The sequence below is a fragment of the Manis javanica genome, chromosome 7, assembly GCF_040802235.1.
Source record: "Manis javanica isolate MJ-LG chromosome 7, MJ_LKY, whole genome shotgun sequence".
Classification (NCBI taxonomy): domain Eukaryota; kingdom Metazoa; phylum Chordata; class Mammalia; order Pholidota; family Manidae; genus Manis; species Manis javanica.
The window spans coordinates 14,018,440-14,037,633 of NC_133162.1; the positions used below are offsets into that span (position 1 = coordinate 14,018,440).

Consider the following 19,194-nt stretch of genomic DNA (forward strand, 5'->3'; position numbering starts at 1 on the left):
TCCTGGCCTGACCTCTGGTAGGTGTGATGGATGGCTGAGTGGGAGGAGACCACCATGCCATCTTCTGGTGCTCAGGCAGGCCAACTGCAGGGGCAGACCTCAGGTCGGGAGGCAGGGGGCCTGCAGGAGGCCTTGAGCCCCAAAGGAGTCGCAGATGCATTGTCCTCCTGTGGGCTGAGAAGAGAGGCGTTTGGACCCTGCTTGGCTGCCCCTTCTCAGTAACGCAGGATCAAGGCTCGGCAGAGCAGTTACACGGACAGAAGGCCAGGACCCGGATGGCCACATGGGGACTAAATCCAAGGCTTGCAAAGAACAAGCAGACATTCCTTAGACCGCCTCAGCTGTGCTACAGCTGCTCCCCTCTCAGAAAGAGGACTTTGTAAGTAAGAACACTTTAGGTAAACACAAAACACATGGCCAGAGGCAGCGAGTCTCCATTATAGCTGGAACCCTAGCCACTCCCACCCTTGTGCAACACGTATTTTATAACCAAGTCTGAGACGGCAAAGGGCTTTTCCAGGTGTTGAGTGCTGTTTCCTGAATGATCTTGGAAGGGTAAAAAAAAAAAAAAAACAACAACTGCATTTAGTAGTGGGGGTTGGAAGATCCAAAGTTTTTATTTCAGTAATTAAACTCTTAATTAATAGCATGCTATATCATAAAGTGTTGACTTTTTAAAGCAGGTTGAACTTTTACAAAATCTGTTTTAACACTGGCATGCACACCTGTACATATGTATTGAGATGGTTCTAATTCTTAAGTTAAAAAATTAGATGAAACTAAAATGTTACATATACATTACAGTGAAAACACTGCTGTGACATCAGATGGCTTGTAATCCTTAGAAAATTATTGAAAGCATTTTGAATTAGAGTGATAACTTCATTATTTAAAAAGACTCTTCTAACTGTAGAAAAAGACAACTTTTTGGCCCAGTGCAGTGTTTCTCTGATTTGCCTGATCCTAAGAAACAGCGAGGAGCTTGTTAAGCATATTAACCCCCAGGGTCCAGTCCCATCCGTCTGAATCTTAACCTCTACAGTCAAAGGTAAGAATCTGCACTAACCCAGACAGCTCTTATGATCAAGAAAGTTCCAAATGCACCCTAGTAGAATGACAAATGGGCTTTGGAAATGGCTTTTTTTTTTTTTAAGTGTATGTGGGTAGAATTAGTTCATTTGATCAGTTCTAATTTTTTAAAACGTTTAATATAAAACACTTTCAAGTCACAGTATTATGTTCAATGAAAAATGATACACTATGTGTGACAAGCAAACAGAAGGACTGATCCCTTCTTGTCCAAGTTGGATGTGAAAGTGACCATTGATTTCCTGTCTAAATGTCATTAAGCAGTAATTTAAAAATTACTAAAACTATATATTTTGCAAGAGTCAAAGATTCTATTGACCCAAATATCAAAGTAGCTTTTTTTAGAAATCTCTGTATCTTTAAGATTATTATGAAATCTTCATTTGTAAAAGCCTATCTGGCTTTTACCTATTGTGAATAGATGGATGAACAATTAATAGAGGGGTTCATGAAAAAAACTGGTAGGAAAAGAATTGCCTGATGGCCTCATGATTGTTACTACCAACTACACTGCATTGAGGTCCTGCCTTTGGAGTTTATACTTATTACTTGGTAGGTTCACAACAGCTCTGCAAGGTGGGCACCTCTTTACACCTCTTCTACCCCTGCGAAGATGTTAAGTCTGAGGCTTCAAAAGGTTAAAACTTGCCCCACACTACACATCTCAAGGCTGGTTCCAAAGTCCACCCACCAGTCTGCACTCTAAATGATCCTGCAGCAAGACAACAACCATCCAGACACTTCTGTCTTAGTGGAACCAAAAAAAAAAAAAAAAAAGATGTTTACAAGTACAGCAAATACTGATCACACTTTGAAATATGTCCTATCTGAAGATTTGAAGATTTCCTACTGAACATAATGCAGTAGTATATGGCATATACTTTCCTTCTATGTGTATCACTAAACTAAATTTTCATTTAAAAGCAATTATGAAAATCCCAATCCTCTTATAATTTTTAAAATCGATCTGTAAGCAACTGTATCTCTTTCAACAGGAATTCTCTAATTGTCCAATAGTGCTCCCAGGTTAATTAAAAACTCTCCATTCTGTCAACCCAAACTTTTCTTATTTGGAAGAATAAGAAATCCTAAAATCTAAAGATGTTTCCAAAGTCATTCTAAACTGAAATGTACAGAATCGCATTAAGATAATTAGTCATATAACTGTTCACTTCTTGAAGTGTCAGCATATACTTGTGGTTTGATTAAAAAGAATAAAAAGGAAGCATTCAAATTTAAGGTATTTGGGGGAAAAGGTATGTGTGGGAAAAAGAACATGACACAGATTCAAAGTGATTATCCCTAAGGTCTTTTTAGTCAGCTTCACCTGAGAGTAAAGAATTTTATTGCCAGTAAAAAGCTTTGAGAAGACTAGAAGATATTGCATAATTAGTCACGGAGTTAGCACTATTTGGCCCAGAAAGGTATAGTATGACTTTAACTTAACATTGCATCATGTCCCATAATTCTCTAAAATTCAAATTTTCAAGTTTTAAGAACCCGATGGGATTTGAGGTGGAGGACGCATGACAATTCTTTCACAGTAATAGTTTACTTAGCCTCTGAAAATGTAGCTCGCTGAAAATAATTTACATACAACTCTGAATATGTTTAAGTGTTTTTCTTACATGAGCTTACTCTCATGACAACTGTTAGAGAATTAAACAAATTGGCCAATCATTTTATTTTTAAATTGTAATCATCAGTTTTGTCCATTTATTTTTTCCAGGAGAAAAATCAACATTTAAAGGGTCCAAAAGAAGCTAATAAAATTACTTGATTGTTTTTAGGAGACATTTACAAACTTTGCTCACTTTTTCTTTCTTTTTTTTGAGAGAGAAAATATCATAGGGAGGTGAAAACAACCAGCTCCACTCCCAGCCCCCAAAGCCTACAGGCTATAGGTAAAATTTCTCTAAGAATTAGTCTTACTTTTAATGTGTGGAAAATAGAAAAATTACCATGCCAACATAAGGAATATATACTATAATTTATAAATGCCTAATTATCAAAACAATGAGTCATGGTTAGATGCTACCTAGCAATCATATATATGATGCAACTACATAGTGTATGATCATTCCCGTTATACATTATTTCAATCTTCATCAAATTAAGCTGACTATGGATAAATGGCATTATGAAATAAACATTGAATATCACAATAGTGTCATATTCTGCTACTGTACAACCTCAGCATGCAAGGATCTATGCATTAGCTGTAAACAGTGAAGTGTCATTACCTTCCAGAAATCCAAAGATCATAAAAAGGTCATATATAGTACTAAGCATTAATAAATGACTTTCATATTGAACACAACTATATCATATAAAGCAGCTCTGGATATCTCTGTCACTGCTTTCTGCATATATTCTGTAGTCACCCTGGAGTTAAGAAACTGTAATTCCAAATAAGATCTGTTAATGTGACTCAGTTCTAGCAACTCTAAGTTTTGTTTCTTGTGTAATTTGTGTCAAAATTAGGACACAAATGAGTATGTTCCAGTGAGAAAGCAGTTTTATATCATTTTTCCTTTCTGTCATAATTCAGATTTTTGAGTCATTAAGAATATGCTGAATGCAGGCAACAGTGAGCTTACTTTATTTTTTAAACTGGAGACTTTCTTTCATGACACTATGTATTCACATTAGAAATAAGAATACTGTAGATGCTTGCTAGCAAATGCTCTTCTCTACCTGTATTCCTAGTGAAATAGTTGGCTGGAAGAAACCTGGGTTGTCTTATAACTGGGGAGATATCGTCTCTAAAATGCATTTCATATCATGTAAAAGGTAGATAAAATCTAGCAACTCACAGAGGAAGGCCAACAGAACATGATCTGTTCTTACAAAAATGCAGATGGATCACTTAGGTCTGATCCAATGATTCATAGGCAATTAAAAAATTACCATGTTAGGGCAGAAGCCTGCACACTGTAAAATAACTATTTCAGTTCTCTTCAGGCTCCTGGTGTCAGAGGCTGTTTTTGGAAGGAGGGGAAAAATCGACTGCTGGCCAGGCTTTCCCACGCTCCATCAGCTCTGATAATGAGTTAGGCGGTTGGCATGGATGACAGGAATGCCCTCTTCACTCAGAATTCTAATACCTGTGAAGCTGCACATACCATCCATCCAAATGGGCTCATTTTGGTCTGTGTTCCAGTTGGGTGGAAAATCGCCACATTCTTAAGCTGAGTTTGGACATGATATGGTCATGTGAAATATTTAAATACATTGCCTACATCCTACTAAATCAGTCTTGCTTTTACATTTACAGTGAGATAAAACAGCATCTAAAGCCATTGCAATTTGTTCATTTCCTGTGCATACACAAGTGGTTTAAGTTTGCTTATGAGGCAAAACCTGTACATAGCTCATCGTTCAGGCATTATAAAATGTCTTTCTTTAAAGTCTTGGAATATAAACAGTTTGGTTTATACGAATTTCATATTTTTCATCTGCATTAAGAAACAATATGCATCTTTTTCTAGAGTAATTTAATGTTATCTACGATAAGCCTAAGAGAGTCGTAAAAACGAACTTCATCACCTGTGACCATCAAGACTGTTGCTTCTACGAAACTCATAAACATTCTTCAGCCACTTCGGTCATTGCGCATCTGGAGGGAACTGTACCATGCACCCTGGGACCATACTGGAATGTGCCTCCACAAAAACCGAGGCCACGGGCAGACTTAGCGCAAGGCAGTTTGCAAAGTCAAACATTACAGAATATCCAGGAGCAGTTCCTGTTTCTCAGACACATGTTCCTTGGCGCGTTGAGAGGTGGTGTTTCCGATTTCGGACACCTGAAGTCTTGTCTTTATTATCTGAAGGCTTCTGTTGTGAAATATCTATGAGGGCACTGGCAATTGCAAGGCCTGGGAGAAAAGGAAAAAAAAAAATCATTCAAATGTCTGGTTAGGCGTTTCTGGGGTGGTGACACTAAGACCTTAGTACACTATTTTTATTGTTTTACATTCATCCACCAAACATTTCGTTGTTTATTGGAAGCTGTCAAGTAGCTTACCCTTTACTTTACATGTTCCTCACCTGGGACATATGAATTTCACACATGAAGAAGAAGAAGAAGAAGGAGGATCTCACAAAGTTAACTCCAACTTTGGACCAACAAGTTCAGTGTGTGACATATTATCACAATCAGTTATGGACATGACTCCATATGTTTATTTCTATGTGGGAATACATGTTTGCTCTGGATGTACAAGGAATTCCCAGTGTTACGACTGCTCTTGTGTGTGTAGAACACAAGTCATTATATTAAGATTAAAAAAAAAATTTAGAACAGTTTTAGGTTTAAAGGACAACTGAACCAATACTGATACATGATTTTTCAATGGAAATCCGTAGTATACATGAGGGCTCATTCTTTGTGTTGTACAGTTCTATGGGTTTTGACAAGTTCATAATGTCATATATTTGCCATTATAGTATCATACATAGAATATATATACAGAATAGTTTCACTGCCCTAAAAATCCTCTGTGCTTTACCAGTTTATCCTACCCCTTTCCCTGGGCCTCTGGTAATCACAATTTTATTTTAATGTCTCTATAGTGTTGCCTTTTCCAGAATGTCATGTAGTTGGGATCATACAATGTAGCCTTTCCAGACTGTCTTATTTCACTTAGCAATATGCCTTTAAGTTCCATCCTATCTTTTTTTGGCTCAAGGGCTCTCTTTTTTTAACTGTTGAAAATTTTCCATTGTATGAATGTACCTCAGTTTGTTTATCCACTCCCCTATTGAAAGACATCTTGACTGCTTTCAAGTTTTGGCAATTATGAATAAAGTTGCCATAAACATCCATGTTCAAATTTTTGTGTGGTCATATGTTTTCAATTCACAAATACCTAGGAGTGTGATCACTGGGTCACACGGTAAGTCTATGTTTCTCGTTTTGAAAGAAACTGTAAAACTGTTTTCCAAAGTAGCTGTGCCATTTTGCATTTCCACCAGCAATGAGAGTTCCTGTTGCACTATGTCTTCATCAACTTTTGGTGGTGTCAGTGTTTTGGATTTTAGCCATTCTAATAGGTGTGCAGCTGGAGCCCATGATTGTTTTCATCTGCAATTCCCTAATAACATATGATGTTGAGCATCTTTTCATACAGTTGCCTTATGTATATCTTCTTCAAGGAGGTATCTCCATCTGACATTCAGATCTTTTGCCTGTTTTTAATTGAGTGGTTCCTTTTATTATTGTTGAATCTAAAGAGATTTCTTTTACATTTTGAATGCCAGTCCTTTACCAGATATGTGTGCTGCAAATATTTTCTCCCAGTCTATGGACTATCTTTTTGGTATCTTCACCTGTTTTTAAGAAGAAAGTCCCCAGGGCTAGAGCTCTGCTTTGCATAAGTGAATATGGAGGAAAGACAACTTGAGGACATTTTGCTGATAAAGTTCTTAAGTGTAAGAAGAGGACCTTAATTGTCAGGAGAATATTGACACAAAAGTGGATATCTATATATACCATAGATAATTAAAAGAATTTTGCTTTGTTACATTGTTTTGTCCATTGATCGACAGGAACATTTGTAAAGATGTTCAGGGATTTAGGACTTTGAGCAGTGGCTCAACCAGACACCTGATTTATCATAGCTACACATGAATCATTTCAGTTTCTGTTGAGTCCTAAACAATTCTTGAATAAAACAAAATGTGCCACATCTTCACACTAAACCAAGAGACCAGTCTGCTTGTTTAAGAAGAGGTCACCAAGAGACTTTTTGTTTATTTTCCCTTCTTTAAGGTCTTGGAGACTTGACTCTGAATTGAGCTGAACCAATTCCTGGGCCCTCACAGACAACTTCTCAATATGCTCTTAACTTGTAATAAGGTGTTACTGAATTCATTTTATTCCTGTGGGTCAACTTATTCTAGGTAAGCCTCAAAAATAGGACCTGGCAAGAACAGACCTCCAGAAATTTGTGAACAAGAAGAAATGCTAATGAAGGGGAATGGACCCTGTAAGAGGAAGGCCAATAAGCCTAGTGCAGTGCTGTGGAGGTGAAGGGAGGCCAGGGTTCAAGGAGTCTGTAGAAAGTACCAAATGGGCCAGCAGGTGAGGCTGGCTGCAGAGGCCATTAGATTTCCTCAAAGATTTTGATGATCTTTGAGTCATTTCCATACCTAACTGAGGATGGAGGCTTGAAAGTTAAGCAGGGAACGGGGTGAGAGGAAGTGGCCAACAGACACAGATCCCATGTTTAAGACATTTGGCAATGAAAAGAGAAAAGTAAGCTGGTACACAGGGGAAGCAGCAGGGTCAGATGAAATACATGCAGATACATGTGATTATCTGGGTATATATTTTTTAAAAGAAAAAAGAGGTTTTGAGCACATTTGAAAACAGAAGAGAACGTATTTGTGGAGAAGGAGAAATGAATGGTGCTAGAGAAGGGAAGAGGTTAAAATTACAGTAATCTCTGGGTAGGTGGATCATCTTCACCTTCTAAGGGCTGCTATTCAATAACCTCCTCATTCAGGGTATTAAATAGTATAGAGATAATGCAAATTCAAGGTTCAAAGTTTAAATATAAATTACTTTCTTGACCTTTAAAGAGCACACATGAACTTCTGAAGTGTCCAACATAGACATTTTAGCTGTTCATTCTGCTGTAGGAAATAATTATTTTCTTACATTAAGGGAGGAAACTAAAGCACATTATTTAAAAAACAAATCACAGACCATGGTGGTGCTAATTAACAGTTCAGCTCACACAACCTTAAGTTTCCACAGATCTCCTGGCATACTTCTATCATAATTTACTGCCTTCTGGTATTTATTCCTGGCACCATCTTATCCAGAGACAGCCAAATATGACAAGTAATATATGGCTCCTTTAATGTGGACAGAGACCACTTACACTAATTTCAATGATCACAGCATCTAAATATGAAATCATGTTATTCATTAAATTACTGCATGATGTAGTCCAAAGGAGCTTTGAAAAACAATGCTTTTCCATTTATGTGTGGCTGCAAATGTTGTTTTCCTTACAGAAGATAAAGTGCCAGGAGAGAAGTAAACAATTTGAGTTGCCAAAACAGGAAATTCTATGCTAATCTGAAACTGTCACTGTATCTTTGCATTCTGGGGGTATATGAAGTCCCAAGCCTAATTAAAGTAGTGTCTCCCACAACATATCCTGGGTTTACTAATGATCGGTAAGTTTAGAAACACATTCAGTTGAAAATCACAAATCCTAAACCACATTTCTGTCCTTAATTTACAAATAAAACTGCAAATCATGCTTCTTTTTAATCTTTCAGCTTTTCATCCTTTCCTGTGCAAATGGAACAACCAGCTATATTTTTAAACTCTGCATAAATGGCAATACATGTATGTAGGAAACCTGGCATTTCTCCAGGCAGTGGTATTTCAGTGCCTACCATATGTACTCACAGAGAGCAGCTTGCTCAGGTCTTACCTTCTTGATGGGCCAAAGATGTTTTCATTCAGATTTAAGCTTGGGTCCTTCACAGGACCACCTAGCTGTGGCACACCACAAATTAGTCTGCTTTATACACCCTGTAACTTAATTATGAACAGCACAATAATCATCATAACTGTGGGCATACTTTAAGGGTCAAATTGTGGAGTATAAGTTTTTATTACTGTTTTCCCATTTCTTCATATTTTACCATTGGTAGAACTTTAAACAACCACCACCACCCAGAAGTTTCTAGGTCCTCTCTCAGCCTGTAAGAGGCCTTGGGCACAAGAGATAAATGAGGGAGACAAGGTTTCTGTCTTCTAAATTGTTTAATGTGTGGAAGACTCATTTAAAAATAGAGAGAAATTAAAGTAAGTTCTATCACTGCCCTTCAGCACACTTTATGGTAGGGAATCTAATTCCCTTAATTGATAAAAAGAAAAGTCAAGTCAGTAGCTCTTTAAAAAAGACAATATTGTCCATTACTCCCCAAATGTAACATTTATATGCTGGTGAGGGACTGAATATACAAATAGACCATATATAAAAGCAGAACTCAGGACGACAAGCTGCAGCAACCTGTCCAGGAAACCAACCCTTTATCTACAATAACCAGACTGAAAAGCCAGCCTGCTATGTCAGGCTTGTAGGAATTTGGACTGCTATCACTAATAACAACCCACTAATAACAAACAATTATCCCTGTAACACTGGGTCCTAAATAGACAGGATTTGATCATTAACTGACAGCTTCCTAAATTTTTGTTCCTGATTCTAACTTAGGACCAACCATAGAAAGACAAATATGTAACCCTAGCCAATCACACAGGGTGCCCTACTTCTAGTTTGCCTGCCCCCAACTTTCCTATGTCAACAGCCTCCTACTGGAAACCTCTTTTTCCCACTATAAAGCATTCCCACATATTTGCCCATTTTAAAGTCTACACCAAAATGCAAGCAAGCCACGGGCGCCAACTCTCATGCTATAGGAAATTCTGGATAAACAGTCTTTGTTATTTGGTTGGTCTTGATTTATTTTCACACTGGTAAAGAAGAGAGAAAGGTAGCTTGAGATCTTTCTTGGATTAAAAAAAATATGTATCAAAAAAAAAAAAGCAACTTAGAAATAAGTTCTCATGCTATAGGAAATTCTGGATAAACAGTCTTTGTTATTTGGTTGGTCTTGGTTTATTTTCACACTGGTAAAGAAGAGAGAAAGGTAGCTTGAGATCTTTCTTGGATTAAAAAAAATATGTATCAAAAAAATAAAAGCAACTTAGAAATAAGTTCTTTGTATTGTCCTTTCTGCTGGTTTAGATTTCCCTGGAATTTCTTCCTGGTGAGAAGTTCTCTCGTGATGACCCCACACTCTTGGCACCATAGGAGAAAGTGTGCCCTCCCAGTAGGACGCTGCTTGGTGGCGCATGCTGCCTGCCGTCAGAGTTCCATTAAAATCAGGTCACTCTAGAAGATCATTTTTCAAAACGTCACACAAATCATCTGATGGAATCCACTTATTGTGTTCTCTCGGCCTAGCACAGTTCCTTGTTATCAAAGCAATACAATTAACTGGGGGAACAATTCATTATTTTAGACTGGTGGTCTAAAGGAATTTCATTTACCATGTCAAGATGACGCACACACGCTGCGGGCTAGCAGAATTTAAATCAAAATATGTCGGGAGATTCAATAAAAATGCTGGGGTTTAAATGTTTATTATAAGCTTTACCTTTTTGCACTTTTAGTTCTTAAATACCAGACACTGTGACATTTAGAGTATTTGTATATGAGTTATAAGCCTCCTAAGAAAGCAAGCACCATCTTGTTTCCCATTCCATTTTGCACGGTCTCTTTCAAACTGGCACTTGTTAATGTGGAACATGACCAGTGGCTGCTCTGGATGACCCAGGGCAGGGAAAGCAGTGAAGGAAACTTTGGGACCATAACAAACCCTTTCAAACATGGGCACAAATTAGTAGTGACTGGTTTGGACGCCAAGAGCTACCTCCAATAGCTAGTAAATAAGTAGAGGATGCACCAATATCAGACCTTTACCCAGAACCTCAGAAAAAGGCAATATTTCATTCCTAAAATTTAAGAACTTAATTTCTTAACATGTGCAGACATGCCCTAAAGAGAAAGCGATGTAAATGACCAACAACTAAATATTTAAATGGTAAAGATATCTTTTTAAACTCACACTCAATTTGCAATGAAAACCACCAAGGAGAAACACGGAATTTAGTTATCTTTAGTAAAACTCTGGCTTTCCTAATGGAAGTGAAATGGTATATTAGTAGACCTCAGAAGTAACAATCTAATCATAAAATTACTGATGTGTGGTTTTTTTTACAATTATGCAGAACAATTAATAAGTACAGTAATAAAATACTGCACATCAAATGAAATTGCCCTAGAAAGAACATTCTGACTTTATATACAAACATAGCACTTCCATTTTACATTTAAACAAAGCCTCAAAAAAGGCATTCATTTTGAAATGCTCTCCTCCCAAGTCTGTGTAAAAGCAGGCACTACTATATATTTTAATTTTCCAGGAAAACAGCTTCATTAGGCGTGAAAGGTTAATTGCAGGTTTAAGTGGAGCTCAGGGAATGGTGCAGGGTCTGTAGTGAACAGCACAGTCGGCTTCGGGAAGACTTGAATGAGTGCTGTAGACTGTTGGCCCTGCGGAAATGTTTTACTACCTCACTTACTATCTGTCTGCTTTTACGGCTTGTATTTGTAGTTCTTCTAAACCTTTAATGGCTACAGTTTTATTTCACTGTAATCAGATTTAAATGGAAATACCATGCTGGGATGTTTAAATGTTTTTCCTTTGATTGTATATAGCTACATACTATACTGATCAGAGTCTTGGCTATCCTTCACATGATTAAGAAAGTGACTTTGGGAAACTTTGTTGTTACAGACACTCTAGCTATTGTGCAGACTTAATTTAACATTCTGTGTGGCCACCCTTGCTAATATGTAACTAGGGCTGGACGCATAATTAGAAAATACACATTTCCATTTTAATTTATGTGTTGGAAGGCCAGCACAAGTGAAGTCATTACTAGGCAAAACTCCAAAGGTTACAATGTAGAACAAAAATTGAAATACTTCAAGTGCTGAAGACACTGGAAGGAAAAGTGGACAAGTCATATTTGTCTGACAGTTTAAAGAAATATTTCCCTTCACCTACTATAAACCAAAGACAACTACAGATGTCAATGTTTAACTACAAATGGTAATTGATTTCTGGTTATAAAATTTTGTTTGGTCTTTAATGAATCATAATATTTTAAAATTTCAATTAAAGGTACTCTGTACAAGTTCTATAAAATGTAATCCTACTCTAGCCCACAGGTGCCACTTTCTATAACACTGCAGAGCATGCCCTAAATTTTATATGGACTGTTCTCTCATTGGTTAGAATGTGCTGAGAAAATTTTGGCCATTACTGCCTCAAGGCGTTGTTTATCAAATTGTAAATCCTCATGGTTTTTAACAATAAAGCTTTTTTTTTTATCTTATCCATTTTAATTTTAATTACATACTAGGATTAGGACATTTTATTGTTCATTTAAAATATTTGTGATTTTCTTTTTGAGCCACAAACATTACAAAAATCAGCCTTGCAACCACCTTTCCATGTTAAGTAAATTTCCAGTTGCTCATTTCCTTCTAAGCCAGCTGGGGTAATATTTTCCAATATTTTCTAATTTCTTCCTTTAATTAAAAAAATCTGACATATGGGAATCTCTTATTTTAAACCCTAATCATCCTAATCAAAGTGCTTAAATTCATTGAGTAAGTCAAATTATGACAGTTCTGTAATAACAGCAATATTTTATTTTCCATTTAGTAGAGGTATTGTGCTTTAGTATTTCTAGTAGTCATTGGTTGTTTAAATTAAATGAGATTATATGTGAAAGTATTTTATAAACTGTAAAAGTATTATACAAGTTAGTTAATAATTTTAATAGTAAAACAATCAGTTACTACTATTACTACTAAGAAATCACAGTCCATTTACAAATATTCAGAACACACCAAAGTCCTAAGGATCAAAAAATTTTAAAGAGCAAATCACTTCACTCAACTATTATTTCTTGAGTGCCTACTGTATTCCAGGCACTGCCCTGGTCCCTAAGGATTTAGCAGTTAATAAGACAGACAAGACATAAAAGACTCTACGCTTTATGGAGCTTAGCTTATAGTGTATCAAGTTCAGGTATTATTTTAGCCAAAATACTGTGAGGATTAAATGTAAGGGGCTTAGCAAAGTACTTGGCACATAAGAGCTCAAAGATGTCCATCACCGTCATCATGAGTGAGAAGCCTGAAGTCAAATAGGAAGCAGGAGACATGACACTGGGCACTCAAGATTTGCTGCTATCCTTTAGTAGCATTCATTCATTCATTCAAAAACCAGTGCATCTACTATGTGAAGTGTCAAATAAGGGACAAAATTGGAGAGAAAGATGGACTTACAGCATCAATTTAAAGCAACACTGTCAGTGAGGTGATAAATGTGTTCAGTCCTAAAGTTAGAATTATTTTCATGATCAATTGAAAATTTGATCATGAAGGGATAGATGACTTATATGTTGCCCATTCATTAGGGAATGTCAAAGTAATTGAAAGAGATATGGCAAAACAGAGGAATGACAACCTTCAATGGAGAAAGCACAGTTTACATTATTATTGCTTAGATTATTGAAATTACTTCTAATAATTAACTCTCATACATTTTTTAGAGTTAAAAATGCCTTTACATTCATTGCTTCAGTTTTTCCTCAGGACTATGCTGTTGAAGTGGGTCAGGAAGCTATTTTAATATTTGCTTCACAAATGGTCAAAATGGGGTCCAGTGATTGAATGACTAGCTCACCCAGCTGGTGGTAGAGGTGGGACTGGAACCCAGGGCTCCAGTCCTTTGACTCGCACTCTGCTCAGTCTACAGCCATTAGAAGGAAACTGCTGCTTTGGTGTAAATAACTAACACATGATTTTGAGCCAAGAGAAAATGAAAAACAAAAACTGGTAGGGGTGTAAAATTGGTTATGGTCAGAGACATTAATTATATGCTGATAGTAATAAAAACAAGAATAGTAATAAAATATAAAAACAAGTATTCTGTTAACACTGAGTGAATGCTTACTACATGCCAGGTATCACCTTCAGCGCTTTATGTGCATTATTTTATCCAGATAGGAGTGCATGACAATCTACAGGTTAAATTGATGGATGAATCAAGGGCATATTGCAGGCAGTGTGGTTGATGCTGGTTGGTGTCAAAGAGTCATTACCAAATATCATCAAGCTAGGGCAACCATGCAAGAGCTCCTAGGTTTGCTAAAAGTTGCATAGAGACAAATTCTATGAAGTAGGCATCAGGCATGAGGGAAAGATGATAGGGTGTGGGTGTCGAAGATTCCCAGGAGAGATGATACCTGAGCTGAGGTTTGAGGATGAGAGGGAACAACTCAGATGAAGAACACTGGCATGAGAGGTGCAGTATGTTCTGGGCAGAGGGAACTACAAGTTCAAGAAAGGAGAGAAAGGATGGAGGGGGTAGGTATTTGGGAACTTCAGGACATTTGCTATGGATGGGATGCAGGCACAAGTGGGAAAATGGTGAGAGAGAAGAGATAGAGGGAAGCACAAGGTGGGGGTGGGACCACGAGGTGGCCACAGATTCCAAAGCAGGAAGCCAAGTTCCAATTTGCAAGCCACAAAGAGCCCTGGAATACTTTTAAGGAATGGAAAGGCATAATCAGATTTTTATTTCAGGAAGATACCTCTAGTGGTAGCATGGGCAGAGGGAGTGGGGTGGGGGAGGGAAGGCTATGATTATTAGAAGCAGATTGGAAAGGGGCAATAAAGAGAGAGAGAAAAGGGATGGGAAGAACAGAAATCTAGGAGAGAGTAATACCGGAGGTGAAAAAGAGGGAGCGGTCTAGAACGACTCCCAGCTTTTTGGCTAGGATGGCCGAGTGCAGACAGATGCAATCCATTAGGCTATGAAGGAGAAGAAGGAATAGCCAGGTTGTGTGGGAAGGTGGCAGGTGATTTGTTCAGTCCCAGGCAGACGGAGTTTGATGACTTGTTGGACGTCTTAGTGGAGATACCTAGTTGGATATGAAGGTGTGAAGCTCAGGAATAAAGTTTAGCCGAGAAACACAGAGTGGGCTCCCCTCCCAAACCCATGGATGGAATCGGAAGAGTCTGCAATCATATAGGTGGGTAATGCCAGCTGTTACAATAGTTGAAGCCTGAAATCTCAGTGGCTAAACCAAATAAGTTTATTTCTCCCTATGGGAAGTCCCAGGTGGGTGTCCTTAATGGTGTCAGATGCGTGTGTCAGGGCATCTATTCTGTGCAGTTACTTGGGGACCCAGACTGGTGATGTCCCTGCCTCCTCAGTCTGGGGTTTCCATGGCTGCGCGACCATTGGCATCTAGGCGGCAGATGGGAGATTAGAGGCTGGAGAAGATACCACCCCCTCCTAAACCACCTGGAACCGGAAAAGCTCGGGTCTGTTCCCATGCCATTAGCAAGTACTACCTCCCGGAAACAACTCTCTGCCCGGGAGGGTGGTGGCAACCTTGGGTGGAGAACCCGCAGTTTCTGCCACTGGAATGGATGAGGTCTCCACCCCCTTCCCCATCCCAGCAGGAAGAACCGAGTAAGAAGAAGAGAAAACCAAGAGCACAGGACTGGGAACGGATAAGGGGAGCGCAGGAGATTATAGGAACACCCAGAGAGGTAGGAAAAAGCGAGACTGAGATCGTCCACAGACTACAAGAAGGCTAGTCAGTGGCTATTATATCCTGTGGATCCTGTTTCTGTTTGCAACAAATACCCCCCAAATTCCATGACAACTGCAAGCTAGCTGACTCTGTGGCTTCCAAGCTTTTCTTGATTTGAAATGCAGAATGTCCCCTGAGAGATTTCTCTTGGAAGGAAGTTGGAGTAGGTGGCTACTAAGGTCACTTCTGGCTCTACAAATTTATGACTGCAGCTGCCCTCCTTCAGCAGGCCAGCAGCAAGGACCCCAATTTCACTGCTGGCCGCCTCTCTTCTATATGTTCTCATGTGGAAGCAGAAGAAGCTGTCCGTGAAGCCTGGTGGGATTCAAACAATTCCTTGCTAGAAACTGCCACTTGTTCTTTCAGGTTGAGGACTTGTGAAGGACAGGACATACATCTACCAGGGTGAGAACCATACTGGCAATATTAGGTATGTTTCTATTTAATGTTAGGTGTGGTTTCTGTGCCACTAACACTGATTAAGAACCTGGCTGTAAGTCTCAGATCAGAAAAGGAATGAGACTGGGCTGTGTAAAAGACCAGGATGAGACTTGATCTTACCTCTAGCAGTCTCTCAACAACCTAACAGATATTTTTAAAAGTCGAATTCTCAAATTTTCTATGTAATAATACAATTTTGTCTTTATAACTCTGCCTACTTCTTATGACTGGGAACACCTTAAAAGTAGGGACAATGTTTTATTCACCTTTCTATCCCAATGCTTCGTCCAAGATAGATGGTCAATAAATATCACTTGAATGAGAATTAGACCATGTATTGTGAGGATGTATGTGGCTAAGGAAGTGGATTTCGAATAGGATTCTTAGTGGTATCCCACCTTATAGGTATTTGGAAAGAGAGGCTGGCCTCCTTATGCTTCTGTAACCCTGGGACTGGGCTGCAGAGAAGCTCCTGAGCAGAGGGGGGGATGAACGCAGGGCAGGGGAGGGAACACCATGGCACCAGTGTGGCCTTCATTGATCTGCTGTCGAAGAAGGTGACCCGGGGAGATTTTCCAGCCCAGAGCCACTGCGATCCAAAAGTGTTCACGCCCCTTCCTAAGGACTGGACATGCTCATGTCCAGGGAGCAAGAGCTACATTAGTGAGCATCTAGCTCACCATCTTGGTCAACATTGTCTCTGAACAGGTCTTAGCATCTGTGGCTGTGTGTACAATATTGATGAAAAATGGAAACAGCTGACGCAGTTGCTTGGCATCAAAGCATTAGCAGTTCAACTCTCCCTGAATGTCTACGGAGAGATGGTTAGTATTCTGAATCAACTTTGGAAATCCCACCATTAGTGTCCCTCAGTTCCTGAATGAACCACTTCCCAAAAGGGAAAAAACAGTTTACCTTTACCTTTCATGTTCTGACTTCCCTCTGGGGACTCATGCAAAGTTAGAGCCAATGCAAAAACACGAGATTTTTTTAAAGCTTAGATACCTATTTATAAGAAATGAGATTATAATTTTATATCAAGTTTAAACAGTGTTGGGTGGTGATGCGAATCATTGCTTTCCACAGCATCTATATGAGAATACATAAGAGTATAGGAAAAATACACAAAACTTATAATATCATTTAGCACAGATATACCACAGTGAATATTAAAAGACAAGCTATCAACCAAAAAAATGAATTTTTGTGTTGTCCAAGGTGATGTTTCTGCTCTAAGTTCATAGCAGTCAATATTTTTTTAAATGTCACCATTAAAAGTAGTTGAAAATATTCAACTATCTCTGGAAAGCCAAAATATTATTTTAACAAACTCCAATAGTAAAGCAAGTTCATGCCTTCAGTATAAAACTCTGATCATAGCAACATGGAAGAGAAAAAAACCTAGATAAAATTATGCAAATCCTCACTTCTAGCCATTAGATAAAATGAAAAAGAAAAATGCTATACAGAATCATGGTTTTTCCATTAATATTATTATAAATTGCTTAGACCTTACCAAAAGTTATTATAGATAACTTAATGGCCAAAGGCATTTTAACAAAAACAGATGTGTCTGTAGCCAAATTGATCCTTGATAAATCTCCTGTGCTGAAGGAAAGGCCGCAGAGTGGGACAGTGTAGTTCTCAAAACAGACTTCAAACCGTTCCTCTGAGGTCTGCTAAGTGATCTAAGACCCCAGATAGTACACATTCTCTCCTGTAATTCAAAACAGGGACTTTGGGGAAGTAGTTTGTTTAAATGACCTCCTTTAATCTAACAGAAGATAGTATAAAAGAAATCCTGTCTCTGAAGCAATTTTGAGAATCAGACCGAGCATGTCCCATAAATGCTGACCCTTCTGAGTGAAAAAGTATCATTTTGCCCCACTTTGCCTTTAGGAATAATCAAAGTATCCACTGAGCTACTGTAAATTGAGCAGCGTCACAAAAAGTCAGCACTAGTGGGAACCTTTCAAACTCTACAGGCAGGTAAATCATAGAGAAATCCGACGACTTCACAGTGATCTGGAACTTTCTGATGTTGGACCCAGCGGCACAAAGATTGCCCTGCATTTACTCCAGGGTCGCTCGAGACACAAAGACGGTTCTCATACACTGTTCCACAGTCCCTGGGTTCAGTTTCCTGGTGATCTGCCAAGTGTATTTGTAGAAGAGACATCTTGCTAACCATAGGTTCCTCATAGGGCGGCAATGAAACGGGTTAAGAGATGAATGGAGACAAATTCTTATCGGCAAGTGTCATTAGGGAAGGCCCACTGGGGAGAAAGTCATTTGTAGGGAGAGATGAGGATTTTGCCCTCTTTATTAGGCATATTCACTTTGGATGTCATCTACCTACTTACAGTAAGTGCCTTCGCTGGCAGGAAGAGGAAAAAACTTGCTTTCAGGTCAATATAGGAAATCTCTTATGATCAATGGTTGATTAGAGCAGGATCTTAGCAGTAGGCGCTTGGCTACATTCTGTAAAGGGTTTTCAAATTAGTCTTACTCGGAGGTCTGGGAAAGGGGCCAGTTCTGCACCCAGCTGCCACTGACTTTCAGCCCAATGCTTGATGAGTTCCCATAACTAGAGGAAAGAGTTTTTTTTTTAATAAAAAAAAAGAAACTTACATTTTAGAGGCATTAAATCTAAAAAAGTAGAGAAGTATAACAGAAGTATGGTACTATCAGGTTTTAAGAAGTATATATATATATATATATATATATATATATATATATACACACACATATATACTTTTAAGAAGTGTACTTTTAACAAGTATATATGTGTATATATACACATATATACATATAGTTCAACAAATTTGGTTTCATATTTCTTACTCCATACCCTCCTTTATTAAAATTGGAGAAATGCAGGTTATGATTTTTATTTGCAAAGGTATTTATGACTTACCCTAAAACAATGTAAAAAGGGATCTTGAAAGGACAAACTATAAGTAGCTTATATATAATTGATTAAGAATGTTGAGTTGCCATCGCTTTTTTTTCTTTTTGTAAAAATACTTCCTATTTCAAAGCATTTTGACAAACTGGAATCATAACAGTCAGAAAAAAAGAAAGTCTCCCATGAATAACTGCAGATTTTTAATTAATCATATTTCATTCCCACTTCACATTCTAGAGTTGCAAATAGCCAAACAGCTGTTTTTATTTCTTTGGCCAAGTACTAATTGAGAGAAGAGAATGAAGACGTGAAAATACTGATTTTGAGCCAATGAGCCACAGTGCTAAAGGACTACCCATTATTTCTCAAGGGCTAGAACAGCCTACAAAGGATGGGAAGTCAGGGTACTCCAAAGCAGATCCTAGTGCTCATGACTACATGTCTACCATCTATCAGCATTACTCTTAATTGCATAT

At 38.2% G+C, this 19,194-nt stretch overlaps 1 protein-coding gene across 3 annotated transcripts in view; it reads right to left on the bottom strand.

The window, feature by feature from the left end:
- Positions 1-584: 584 nt before the first annotated feature.
- ATRNL1 (attractin like 1) overlaps positions 585-19,194 on the bottom strand; it is a 718,480-nt gene continuing 699,870 nt past the window's right edge. For all 3 annotated transcript variants that reach the window (XM_073240354.1, XM_073240356.1, XM_073240353.1), the window contains one exon: positions 585-4,969. In XM_073240354.1, coding sequence (XP_073096455.1) covers positions 4,943-4,969 — 27 coding nt within the window. In that variant the 3' untranslated portion in view covers positions 585-4,942. The remainder of the gene's footprint in view (positions 4,970-19,194) is intronic.